Source organism: Stegastes partitus, unplaced genomic scaffold, assembly GCF_000690725.1.
Source record: "Stegastes partitus isolate 25-593 unplaced genomic scaffold, Stegastes_partitus-1.0.2 Scaffold53, whole genome shotgun sequence".
NCBI classification, from domain to species: Eukaryota; Metazoa; Chordata; class Actinopteri; family Pomacentridae; genus Stegastes; species Stegastes partitus.
In genome coordinates, this window is record NW_007577784.1 from 656,008 (window position 1) to 670,528 (window position 14,521).

A 14,521-nucleotide genomic window follows, 5' to 3' on the forward strand; every position below is an offset into this window, starting at 1 on the left:
CACCACAACGCTCCGGGTTTCCTACCTTCCTCATGCGTCCGCTGCGAGTGCCGGCGAACGCGACGGTGTGCCCGCGGTAGTCGTAGGCCGCCACGGAGGTCATGCCGTCGTCCTTGTCCACGTAGAGCGGGATGCCCTCGATGGCCGTGGTGCCCCCTAGAGGCTGGTTGAAGTCCTGGCCGCAGAAGTTATCGTCTATCTGCAAAGGCTGTGGTGTAGAAAGAAGTGGGGGGGGGACAGAAGGAGAGAAAGCCATTAACTCAACCATTAACACATTCTAAATCCCCTTTCTCGTTAAACTAACATTAATTCTTAAAGAAGGAGGAGGCTTTCAATCTCGCCCAGCACTTAGTCGACGTTTTATGGCGCTGGAGTGAAGCCAAGCCAGTGCAGATTTAGTGAGAAATGGAATGAAATTATTAGATGTCACTGGGAAAATTTCCTTCACTTTCCTCAACTTGCATTTCTTTTTTGGGGAATTTTTTCCCCCAAAAAAACTGACAGACAAGTGCTGACAGTGGTGTTCGTATTTCATCAGGGACTAAAAAAAAAAACCCAAATCCTGCTGCAGTTAAGGCCTCTGTGATCGGTGCGTTCCCCTCCATTACAGCCTTTGATTATTTCATAGTACATGATGTCAGATCGAGCTATTAAGTATCTCAGCCTGGTCTGAATGGATGAACAGTTGTTTGCTAATGTTTGAAATATTGATTTCTCCCCGCTTTGCCAATGTAGTTTCTAACAAGAGACAAGCCAATACGATGTGCGACTCGAATGGAGCCGGAACAAACAGGGAGCGGCGGATGAACACGTGGATGATGGGAAAGTAAATTATAGGTCAGATTAGCATATCATAATCAAAGGGGTCTGGTTATATGGGCTCATCGCCACGCTGATGTGTTGATATGTCACGGCTGATTTATGAATGCGCTTGCATGCGTGTGTGTGCGGGAGCGCGTGTAATAGGCATGTCATTAAAAGCATGCGCCGGCTACGTACGCGTCGGGGAGAGATTCCTCCGACTCTGACATGTGTAACAGAGATAATCAACAGCATCTGTGTTGCCGTGGTAACCCCGCATGCGTTGTGACACACGCGGCTTCAGGTCCACACGTATCTGAGAGGAGACGAAACACGTGTGCTTTCATACGCCGAAACGCACACGCGTAGAGAAAACCACACACTGAAGGATGCATGAATCCACTAATAAAGGAAGGAATCTGAGGCTGTCCGTCCTTCTCGTTGCTCAACAACCTTTCAGCCAACCTGCTTCACACGTGGCGGGCGTATTGTTACGGACCTGAGGTGGTGCAGTGGTAAGTTTGAAGAGGATTGGATGAGCGGTGGTTGTTTTTGGGGTCTTCTCCTGGCTTAACGTCACAACTCTTGCTAAGCAACATCCTTCAAGTCCAACCTCATGTGATGATGTCATGCTCTGACAGTGGGCGCTGCTCTAGTTTTCAGTAACTTTAGCACAAAATCAAACTGGATTTCTCGTCTAAATTAACTTTCTGATTCCCAAGCAGCTCACTGTGGGCTCATTTTTTACCTGCATCACTATGGAAATAGCACATCCACAGCTAGCAGGAGAGAGAACCCCTTTGTGGCAGAAGGAGTCCTAACGACTCGCATAATGAGGGGGCGGAGCAACAAACCCCCAGTTAAACCTGAAACTCAAGTGTTAATGGCTCCTAAAGAATATAAGTATGTGGAACTCCCAACTAGTCAGTCAGAACTGATGAAGCCTCTTGGATGAGAGGTGGAACGTCTTCAAAGAACTCAAGCAAGTCCAGTTGTTACGATTAAACTCTTAGAATAACCATGACCTGGATGACTGAGAATCTTCACAGACAAGGAGAGAGAACCTAAAAATGCCATACGTCAGAAAGATTTTGATTATTTACAATGTAGAGATTGTTTCCAAGTCTCCACAGAAACACCTACTGGGGAAAAAATGTGCCTTTATAATACTATAGATATTTATTTAATTTTTATTAGGGTCCGAGCACTAACAGTGCAAGGACCCGATTGTAACCCTTGGGTTTATTATTCTTTATTTTTCTTATTTTCCCACGAAAAGAAACACATTTGTGAGGGCCTAAACATGCCCCAAAACTCAACAAAATCACCACACGCACCAGGACTGGCGAAAAATTTGATATTTTAAGGGACTTGGACATGTCACTGCTAAAACAGCTCCACAGTGCCCCAATGAAAATTTCAACAAAGTTCTGCCGGACGCACGTTTGGCCTAGAGCTATGAAATTTGGTAGGCATATGGAGAAGGTCTGGACAAACAAAAACATTTCCAGCTACAAGCTCTAAAATGCAACACGGCTCAACTACACCCTCGACAAGACTTCATCCCATCGGGGCTACGTTTGACTAACAATGACAAAAATCAGTACACATATGCAGCAGGTCGGAATGAAATAAAAATTAAAAACAACAAAAAAAAAGAATTTTTACCATTTCTGGCTCTGATAAATCGTGCAACCCTAAAACCCTCCAGCAGGTTCAGGGGTTTAATGATCAATACCGTCCACTATTGTTACGTGAGTATTACCCTTAAATAAACCCTTTATGTAGATTATTATTTATTTGTCGTCCTTTCCGATTGCATTTTGTTGCATTTTCATTGGATCACCACAAATAATTTTCCGTCTTCCGCCTAAAAAGTGGAACAACTATTGACTTTTTCCCCATTTTTTTTTTTTCCATCCACTGCAGTGCTTTTATATGCAAACGTGCCTGAAACACACGAGAACATATAAAAAAAAATGACACACAGCTACAAGGACGAGCATAAATCCTGGACACGCATGCACACAGAGGGGATTCACATGAAAACAATAAAAAGATGAAAGAAAAGCAATTCCTCTCACAGGAAGATGCACACAGCAACATATAGACGCATGCATCAGGAACAGCCAAGCACACACACACACACACACACACACACACACAAGCACAATTAAGCCTCCCACACTACACAAATTAACATGCCAGCTTTCTCTTGTTCATTACAAGACGTATCGTCTCCATAGAGACTAATCAATCACCCCACCCCTCCAAAACAGCAAAGCTGTCAGGGAACGTGTGTGTTTGTGAGCGAGGTTGAAAAAAGGTTGAGAAAATGCCTGTGGCGGACATTGTCTGCCTTCCACCAGACTTTCAAAGGCAGCAAAGTTTAACTTCAGTGAACAAAGACACAAGAGTGACAAAAGTGAGTAAGAGGAGGGAGGGAGGCAAACAACACACACATGCACACACACGGGCACAATGGCTTTGGCTTTTGTGTGATTTACATAAACATGTTCTCAATTTTGGAACTGTTTTGCGAGTAATTTGAGCGAAGGAAAAGCGCACAAAGAGGGGGAAAAAAACAAGAGCAATGAAAAGGGAAGGAAGTCAAGTGAGGTGATGCAGAGACGATGGAGACAGATATGAGGCTGGAGAGAGGGAAATTAAAAAAAAGGAGGGAGCAAGTGAGGGACAGAGGCATGATGGGAAGGAAGAAGGAAAAGACAGAACACGGTCATGGCTCAGCGACAGTATGAACCCTGGCCTTGGGTCCCTGCCACACAGCTTTCCTCGTTTCCTCTGATAAAGACAGCACGTCCAGACCTCCGTTCATTCCTTTCACTCGTATCTTCTTCTCCTTCACTCCTGCTTTCTCCTCTCCCCTCTTTATCCCTCTATTTTTTTTCTCTTTTCTGCCTTCAAACATTTCTCTCATCCCTTTGTTTTTTCTCTTTGAATGCTCACAGGGACTGGCCGGTGGGAAATCATGCCTTTCTTTTTCCTGCTTCCACATGCCTGCAGCGCATTCCTTCCTTCTCTCTCTCTCTCTCTTCCCTTGAAGAGGATTATCAGGGTTGTGTCCGAAATAAATAACCAAATGTCGCTTCCGAGGTCTCGCTAACAAACTGACGATGAACTCCAGGCACAAAGAGGGTCTTGCTGTTGAATATTAGCACATATTTGTACGAAAACCAGCAGCTCCACCAAAAACCAGACCTCGGAAACCAAAAACCGCAAAGTTTAAGGAACCCGACGCCGGAGCAGAAACTGTTTATAATGCCGAACTTCTAATAGCGTCATTTAGCCGGGATGTATTTACGCCGGGGCGGCTCGTACTTGTAAACTAATCTGCATTCCCAGTGTCTGCGGAGCCTCGCACACAGAGAAGCGAGATCGCCATCTTCCCAGCGCTGTTGTCGGCATGCTGAGGACGCTAATGGTTTGTTATGTTTAGCTTGACTTGCATCATTACCATAGAGTCAACAGCTCAGATTGAGGCACAGTGGAGCATTCAGTCGACGTGTTTTCACTGCAGACAAATGTGGCCTCACACAGACCTGACATCTGCTAGCTGTTGTGTGCCTTGTAGACATGTAATTCCTACAGTCTGCCTACTTTATCATCCCTCTGCAGCTACTCATTTGAGGAGATGTAGGCTCTTCTTTTGTTTTTTTTTGGAAAGTGACACTGCTTCCCGACATAATAAGCTGATTCTTCATTCACTCATGCTGCAGATTATGATTCCATTCACACTGCAGGAGTCTTGGGTGGATCAAACAGCTCTCCAGTCTCAATACAGATGATTAGATCTTCATGTTGCACGTGGAGGCTTTACTTCTCCCTCTAGCTGTGGCCACACAGGTAAACCGCCTGAGGAAGCAGCAGCTTACCGGGTCTGCGCCCTACGACAGGGGAGCTTAAGGTACAGCGACACCGGCTGATGTTTCTATTGCTTAAGAAAAAGCTCCCTCCTGACTCATGCAATTGTGGAAATCGCACACAAAGCTGCGGTCACGTTTATCTGATCCCTGATGCCATGATGTGTGTGTCATATATATGTCAAACTAAGCAGGAATTTCCACGAGATGATTTGAATAATTTAAAAGAAGAGGGTGGTTTTAAAGGGGAGTGCAGCTGCAGAGAAAATTTTCAAAAAGCTGAAAAATCAAATCTTTCTCCCATCTATCAGTTTAAAATAGTTCTGTGCTCAGGGTCGGCATTCAGATCTGGATTTGTTCTCGTCATACAGAGCTGTATAGCATTTATCTAAATGGTCATGCTAACAGGTTGTTATGTTGTCTCAGGGCAACAATTGCAGGATTTCTTTTTGCTCATCATCCGTTCTATAACTGAAATATTTCCAGACTAGGGCTGCATGCTTATGGCCAAAAAGGATGATCACAATTAGTCAACATCAGCCAGGTGTTAGAACAAAAAATAAAATGTTTTAATGTCAGATTCACCCAAGATGGAGCTAAGTGACTTTATCTACTTGTGCTGTTTGCTTTTTGTGTTTTAGCATTAACATTGCAATGGAACATGTTTGTTTAATTGTGAGAGGCCAACATCAGGATCATGATTAATATTCCATTATTGGTGCAGCACAACTGATGCTGTGTTTCCTTCAGACAGATTGTAGATAATGGAGAATGGTTTTTGTTTTTTGTTGGATTTGTTTGCTGTTAGGGACCAACACAAGTTGTGCATTTGAGTTAATTGGTCTTACTTCACATCACACCTGCTGCAGTGTGAATATTATGCATCAAAATAGTGGATGCTGGACGGATGCATCTTGTAGTCCAACTGTAAAGGCGATGAAACGTTTTCTCTCATCATTTCCACTCATTATTGCTTCGCTCAGCATTTAGAACAGCATCAAAAGTTAGACGTCCGATCACTTCTGAACCAAACATGGTTGTTTATACGACACCTCTTCCTCCCCTCACTGAGAAGTATTGTCATTATTAAACGATGTGTACTGATAGATAGAGAGCTGAGCTTCATACCTTAAAATAAGACAGAAACTTTATTTTTTTCTCTCACATGTCCATCAGTTTAAGCAGTCCTAAAATAGCTACACATACAGCAGCAGCTTGACTTTTCAAACTCTGTGCTGCCGACACATTTCGGTCAATACCGATAAATTATTGATATTCAATACGGAGCTATACTCTAAAAAGGGCTTTGATTAGCTGGTGGCCATTCGTCATATTTTTGCTCGGGACAGTTTAGATACCCCATCATAAAAAATAAAAAATAAAAACTAATGTTCATCTTATCAGGCCTTGATTTTAGTACTTGAATAAATCATGCTGCAATCACCGGCTGCATGACTCAGGTAATTTTTCAAAGAGCCATTCGCTGCGTCCGCTCGCCGCCGCCGACATCTCACTTCCATCTGCGCACAAAGGACATCGCGCCGTCTTCGGTGGTTTGTCGCGGATTTTCCAGGTTAAAATTCCAATTTAGCATCATCACCTGGATGATGATCCGGCATTAATGCAAATCGGAGTAATAATCCTTTACTCCGTGCCCAACATAAGGTGACCCGCTGTAGTCTTTTATTAGTGCTTTTATAGGCCCCGTGTAGCTTGTCCCTGTCGGCCCACTGGACCTCTGACCACGCTATTATTATTACCAGCTATAGCTCATACTCAGGACACTGTACATAGCATTATTACACACACACACACACCTTTGTTCTATTTGCAGGGGGTTAGACAAGGACAGAGTCCCCTGTGTTGTCCTTACCAAAGACCTCTGCTGTACACCGGCACAGACTGGCCTCTGGCAACGCACACACTCGTACTCATACACGTAGACCCCTGCCAAAGTCTTGCTGGGTGAATGATGATGGGGGGGAAAGAAAGGGAAGATGGGCGATGGGGAGAGGGGGGAAAAAATAAAGGGGAGACATGGGGGAAGGCTCAAGGGTCAACAGTGCTGCTGTCGCCACTAATGAGCCTCAAGCCAGGAAGAGAAAGAGAGAGAGAGAGAGTTTGGAGTCGGCCCTATGAATTGCCCATTAACCGTGGAAGCATTAAAGCAGCAGTGGCCATACTGTGGTTTAAAACTATGCAGCATCGGGAAGAGCCTGTTAGCAGCATTACCGCAGTTACAGTGCATCATCCACCAGCCGACCACACGTACACTCGCTCTGCGCCTCCCTCTCATGCTCACACAGCCACTGCAAAACTGTTTCGGCTGCTTTCTTGTTGTCTCGCTTCGACTTGAGACTGCTGCATCCGCATTTCTTTTCAACGCGTTTCTTTCAATTAAAAATGCACCCAGTAACGGGCGAATGTAAACTTGCCGGAGATAAATGGGTGTCGAGCATACTGCGGTGTGTGTTTTACAATAAATTTGCACGTTTTAACACAATGCAAAGCACCTATCATATGTATCACACATCGAGCAATAAACACAAGAGGATTACTTTTTTGTATTTAATCTGTGTTCCCCTGATAGTGATTCTAGCAGCATCCAAGACAAGACTTGTCATATATATGGGTACACGTTTAACTAAATAAAGTTGTACTGATTAATAACTGAGACCCAACATGGGACGCACATGGTCCTAGTTGTCTTTAGTCTAACTGGGTCGAGGTTCGGCCAACTTCTCCGTCCACAGGACTTGGTTCCGTGTTGGTCCGATGGGATTCTGGCAGGATCTCTATCAGCTCTGACCACATGGTCGTAATCACCACAGAAGAAGTTTCATTAGATGAGACAGAGATTGAACTGTGGGGGTCCAGGGGGGAAAAGGTCAAAGTGTGGTTTGCAATGTGAGGAAGAAGCTAAAAGCAAATAAATTCATCAAACAGCAATATAATTCTTCTGCAGAAAAATGATTGTGTTGGTCATCAATTAGTGCCTCACGTAGTGGCATTAGGTTCAGGTCACGGTGACTTTTCTTGAAGACAAACTAGCTCGGAAAACCGAGGAAGGCCATCTCAGAACATTTATTACTGCTCCAAAGGTATTTCTAGAATGTTCAAAAATGCCTCCAACCATCTAGTTGAGAAAATATTCAATCCGCAGTTGCAGATAAAGACTGTTTCTGTTTCCTATGCAGGCAGCAGTTGGCTACAATCTTCGCCTGGATCAGAAAACCGAGTCCCAACTTGGAAAAAAAAAAAAAAAGTTTTGTGTTGCGTGGTGGACGGAATAATTTTCAGAAATACCCTCAGAACAACAGTAACTTTACTTGACCTTAAAAGTTTAATTAGTTTCCAGAGAAATGCTTACCGCTTTGAATAAAACTGCAACACTCTTACATTAGACACAAACCAGGGCTGGCCACGGCCGCTCGTTAATGCACGGAGCGTCGTGATGCCATCGTGTACAATTAGACTCTACGTTTTCTATCTATGATCTGCCATATAACTGTACTGATGGCGTATTATACCCTCTCTAAAGCCCGTGTTGTCTCCTTGAGATGCAGATTTCATCATCCGTCCAAGCCTGTGAGAGCCCATGCAAACAACTGCATGCAAATCACCCGAAATATGTGTTTTAAAGCCGCATGTTTGGGAGTTGCATGCATGTGCAGACTACTTAGATAGTACCCACCGGAGTCCTTCAAGCGAACTAGAAAACTAGCCGTAGTTAACAACAACTACGCATCCGGTGTGTCGGCGGCTGTCTGTGTGCACAGCGTTTAATCAAAGGCTTTAACTCCCCGAGTAGTTTATTGGGAATGAAAGCATCTACTTAAATTGCGAGACAGACTTTTTACTTCAAATCTTGACTCATTTGCTGAGATGTAAGAGAACACTAAAAATCACATCCCAAACAGGGAGGAGGGAAGGAGCGAGTTAGAGACAGTGATTGAGGTAAACAGAGAAGGAGAGAGAGAGAGGTTGTCAACATGCTCTCCAGAGAGCCAAATGCCTCAAGCATCTCCTCATCCAGCACTGGCATAAACACATCGCTCCAATCCCGCCGAGACCGAGCAAGTGCGCGAACGCGAGTGTGTGTGTATGTTAAACATAACTCGTGCCTCTTTCCCATGTGAGAGAGATAACGTTGCAGCAGGAGTCGTACTACAGAGACTCGCCGGCTGATGCAACCAACAACAAGAGTTACGGAGTGAGAAAATACATTTAATTACGCGAGGTTACTCCGCGTGTGTGTGTGTGTTTTTTAATAAAGAAATGGGACAAGATTAGACTCCTAAACTTGGGAAGAAGAAGTCAACAACACACAGTCCTTTGCATTGCACACACACACACACACACTGTCCTTTGGCCTGCATCCAGGTTTTTGTTGTGACTTGGCATCGGAGGCGGAGGACGGCGATGGTTGGCCTTTAGGTTCCCCCACTGAGCCAATATCTTCTCTCTAATTGGCTGTTAATGAGTGAGCTCGTGCGTGCGTGTGTGTGTGTGTGTGTGCGCGTGTTTGCATATGACAAACAAACAACAGAGACAAGCCTGTGTGTGTGTATTTGTGTGACAATGTAGGGGGTGCAGTGGGGATCTTAAACATCTGTCTAACAGACTGGAACACTTGAAGCCTTGACCTGCCTCTACACACACACAAAACCTCTACACACACTTTTTTGTTCCCTGATGTGCATTTGCGTGCATGTGTGTGTGTGTAGCAGGAAAGAGGAAAATGTTTGAGCCTCTGTATGATATCCACACACACACACCGAGAGTGGACTTTGTACAGACATCTGGCAGAGCAGTCTGCTCTAATGGCAACAGAACTATGAGCATCTGCATCTCACACCCACACACACATGTGCATGCTGACACGCACACGCACACACACACATATAACGGCCTATTGGTACAACATCTAATCTAATTGGATAAGCACAAAACACCAAAAAGACACAATTTGTCACAACTAGCTCCTGCGCCGATACAAAAAATAGTTTGTGCGCTGCTGCTGCTCAATCTTGGGTACGTTCGCTCCGAGTACACAGTCAACAGCAGATGTTAAGGTTAACGGCGACGGAGCACTGGGGCCAATTACAAAACAACACACAGCAGATTTCTCAGGGCTTTCATCAATTGCAGTTCATCAGGAGGAAGTCGTGTTTTTTTGCGGCCAGCGGTGGAGCTTCGGAACAACGTTTCGACGGAGAGATCCAAATTTTTTGCTCGTATCATTAGCTTTTACTATCGCACACACTCGAGGACACACTCGTTTGTGCAGGTGATGTAATACACAATCCACCTGTTTGGCACTAATCAAGCGATCAACAGTTGTCGGAGGTAAAGTGCCAAAAAAATGCATGAATGAGCCAGTAAATGGAGGGAAGAAGCCACAGTTTAAAAAAAAAAAAAAAAAAAAAGGAAATGCAGCTGCTTCAAAATGTTAAAAATATAAAAATAACTGCTTTAAAAATTGATCAAAGAGACACTATAGTTTCACAATAAAGCAAAAGTTTGTTCTCTGAGGTTGAGTGGAAATAATAACCCTGTTTCACACATTTGCCAATATAGGAAAAAAAATAAAAATCAGGGGGAAAAAAATCCTAATCTGTCAGATTATCTGCAAAAAAAAAACACAATCCAACTCTACCCCAGATTAACTTTAATCATGCTGAGTCATTCCCTCCACGCTAATCTGAAAAGCTTGTCAAAAATGTATCGCCGATTCTACTTTAGCGCCCAAAAACACCACGAAGAACACCGGACCAGTTTCAGAAACATCCCGACGACGGTGCTGGTTTTCACAACAATTCATCGTTGGGCTTCTGGTTTTTTGTTTTTTTTCTTAAATATCGAAGTACTTCTTTTTTTTTTCTTTAAACTTTTGAGCAAGTTCACGAGTGGAGGGGAGACACTTCGACATTTCACCATCTGTTGTTTTGGGTCGGTTGAAATGAGGAGTATTAAGTTGGAGATGGAGGGAGAGCCTGGCAGCAAGGAGATGTGCTCTGGTGGAACGAAAAGCTGCAGGCGAGTGAGAGAGAGAGAAAGAGGGAGACTTCAGCCCCATAGGTCAGAGTCGGAGGAATAGCTGGGATGCCAAGAGATCAACATTTATTTTCCAGCTAGATTTATTCCGCGCAGTCTGCTTGCTCTGTTGGTTTAGTTATTCTCTTCCCATACTCAAATCTTGTGCGACTCCTTTGTTGTTTTTGTGCATTCTCTCTCTCTTTTTTTTTTTTCTTTCTTTTCTTTCTTTCTTCTCAACCCCTCTCCCCACCTCCAGCCCCACGCTGACTGGAAACAGATGTACAAGTATGAGGTGCTGAAACATAATTCACATAAAAACACACAAAACCTGACTGACCTGCAACCCTGGAGTGTGAACATGTGTGTGTGTGTGTTTGTGTTTGTATCTGTGGGTATGACTGTGAATAGCATGCCAGAGAGCTTCCATATCCCTCCGTTTCCAGCTGCCATTATTCCTCCATTCTATAGTTTCTTTTCCTCTCTGCACAACACGAGCAAGTAGCATCTCACTCATAAATGAGGGAATCTTAGCATGTGTGTGTGTGTGTCTGTTCTCGGAATATCTCAACAACTACACATCCAATCTGGTTCACACTTGGTGGATATACTGCAAGGGATCCAACAAAGTGCAGTGTCAAGTTTGAAATAGTTCGGATGAGTAGTGGCCGTTTTTCGGGTCTCCGAGCACCTGTGGGCGGAGCCTAAGTCGCCCCTATTGTTATACAGGCTACACTTTAATGATGTAGGATTGCTGTCACAGGCTGACCGGGGTACTTCGCTTAGGTGGAGTTGGTGGGAGACATGGGGGTGTTTTTAGTCCACAAAGTCAAGCATTGGTCCCTCACAGCTCCAGCCTCCACCTGGGGAGGTCCACAGGGGCAAAGTTGAAACCTGCAGGGCAGCCACAGCAGGTAAACGGAGATCAAGACGGCTCCATTATCATTGTATGAGGGATTATTTGTGATGCTCTGCGAGTGTTTTTGTGGAAATGAACATTGCATCTTTGGCGTGTTTCTTCATGGCAGTTTGCAGGTATTGGACATCCTATCAAGCTATTTTCATATTGCTACTGCTGAAGTATTTATCGCCAGTAATATAGGCTATAATCTCAAATTACTGGTCTTAATATCCTTGTGTTCTTCTGTCTTTCTTATTTATACTGTATATATAGCTCGCCTCTAATTGTAGTACCTGGTTGCGCCACCAGGTGGGGTTTCTTACTGTTTTGCTAGCAGCAAGCCACCATGACAAAGACTTCTGTGGTGGTTAATAGCTTCCAGCCAGATCTCATAAATCCAAGTCTACCTGGTTGCCAAGTGCAACTCATTCATGTAAATATTCCTACATTTGTTAGTGTCCTTGTGCTGTTTTTCTTTTTTGTATTGTGTAAATATAGTGTGTATACCTCACCTCCTAATTTATAGTCGTGTTTTCTTGCTTGCCTTTCTTGCTTGCCTTTCTTGCCTTTCTGTCACTTTGCTGCTGTGATGTTGCCAATTCCCCCTTGTGGGGCAAATAAAGAATATTCTGCTCTATTCTTCCTGTATCCTTCAAAGCAGAGATGCATGCATGCAGGAAGCCTCACCAGCTCAAATATCTGTTACACCAGATATACTTTAAAACACATCAAAACACTCTTTTGGGGATAATTTGTTTCAGAGCTTAAACAAAGCGGCTACATCGTGAACGTGAGCCCTACTGCTTTAAAAAAAAAAAAACAAGGTGGAGCACATTTGAAATCCCTGCCAGTCTCCGCGATTGTCAGGACCGATCCCCGCTGGGTAACTTTTCTGGGTCATAATTTCATGAAGGTGTGCAGCAAAACAGAACGCACAAAAGTGGAGGAATCCCGTAGAGACGCGGGGAGGGATCGGCGGGAAGAGAGGGCTTGGCTCCAACGCCGGCGTGTCAGTTGGCCATATAGGTTAATGTGCCACAGTGGGACAGCAGCTCGCGTTACCCCAGATAGCCTCGGCCGTCAACTGAGCGAACTCCACATGGAAAGCTCCAGTCTGGCGTGTCATTTTTTTCCTGGCACGGAAGACGTTTGTTGACAGCAGCGATGCACAATTTCAGCACTCTGCCTGCTGTAAATGTGTATTTTCATTTTGTATGTGTGTTTGTGATGAACCATTTATAGCATAATTGAACATGGAACGTTGACTTTTATCTTTATGTATGTCCAGTTGCTCACATGCTCTTTTTTATCTTCTTTGGTTAAACAGATTAAATGGAAAGTATGACAGCTTTGCTGGCTGGTATATCAAATCTTTGATGCAACATTTCTTAGCTGCATTTAAGTCAAACTTCAAGCACATCTTTGACTCTGCCTCAGAACCATCTCCTTGATCCAGGCGTATATTATTGGCCAAAGCAACCCTAATTGAATGTTTTTTCTTTTACTAGATGCTGTGTTTTATCAACCTCAGCCTTCTATTGCCTGAGAACAGTAAACATTAGGGCGTGTGAATGCTCCAAATGTGTTGGCACGCTGATGTTGAGCGACTTCTAGCTCTGACACGTGCAAACTGGCAAAACGCACCGCTTCTCTTAAGTCTGATGCTTTAATCGGTTAAAGCGACACACGTCGGCCGTGTGTGGCAGGTCATGTCAGCCGCTGCTAATTATGTTGATTCCGTGGGTGAGTGGATGACAGGCCAGAATTAAACTTGTCTGTTGTCAGGTTTGTCTCGTTCCTCTGCAGCCACTTGATTGCGCCACGACAGTTTCAGGAATAATTACAAGTTTATCGACTTAATAGTTTTGAGGCAGGACCTTCGGATTTATCTCAGTTATCTCCAGATGATATTCAACATTTCATATGTCCAGCTGCTATGTAGCCTATCTTATTATTTCATTTAGATATGTTGAACATATTTGGCAAAAAAAAAAAAGTATGTTGGGAAGATTGATGTTCTTCAATGTGTCAGTTTTAAATAATAATAAATAATTGATCAGATTTATATAGCGCTTTTCTGGACACTCAAAGACGCTTTACACTGTCAATTATTCATTCACACACATTCATTCTGGTGGTGGTAGCTACGATTGTAGCCACTGGGGCAGACTGACAGAGGCGTGGCTGCCATTCTGCCCCTCCAACCACCACCTCAAGCAATCCATTCATGCGCATTCACACAAGGCAAGGTGGGTGAAGTGTCTTGCCCAAGGACACAACAACCATGAAACAGGTTACAGGGCGGAATCGAACCACCGACCTTCCGATCATCGACCGACTCGCTCCACCACCTGAGCCACAGCCGCCCCATATAGAGTGTAAGTGTTGGTTACCGGCCGAGACACGACACTCAGATAATATTCAAGGACTTTTGAGGCCAGAAAAACTTTATTGGGACATCACAGATGTCGAGACAGCCAGCGAAATAGAGATACTGTAACACTTTCTGTTGGGGGGGGAACACATCTGCCACTCTTGGCCTACATTAGCAAATGTAGGCAAACATCACATCTGCGAGTTCGCCAAAATGCACTTTGTATGTAACGTGAGCCAGATGATGCTCTTTAAGCCACTCTGTCCATCTGAGCACTGCAGACTATAATCTGTGTAATCTGAACTAAAGCCTTCCCTGACAGCTGTAATCCAATTATTACAGACATCTACAGAAATTCACCCAAATATGAAACCCTGCACTGTTATGGTGAAAAGTGGCTGACACAGAATCACGCAAGCTGAAAATACAGAAACGCAGCTCTGCTCATCCCAACAAAACAGAACTGAAACGGCACGCCATGCACAATTTAACAGAACTACAAGCGACCGAAAGGCTCTGGTGTTCTGG

At 44.1% G+C, this 14,521-nt stretch overlaps 1 protein-coding gene across 1 annotated transcript in view; it reads right to left on the minus strand.

Moving 5' to 3' along the window:
* The window catches only part of LOC103352828 (plexin-A1-like), a 33,123-nt gene that overhangs the window by 8,120 nt on the left and 10,482 nt on the right, over positions 1-14,521 (minus strand). The window contains exon 2 of the mRNA XM_008275499.1: positions 26-208. Within this exon, the coding sequence (XP_008273721.1) occupies positions 26-208 (183 nt within the window). The remainder of the gene's footprint in view (positions 1-25; positions 209-14,521) is intronic.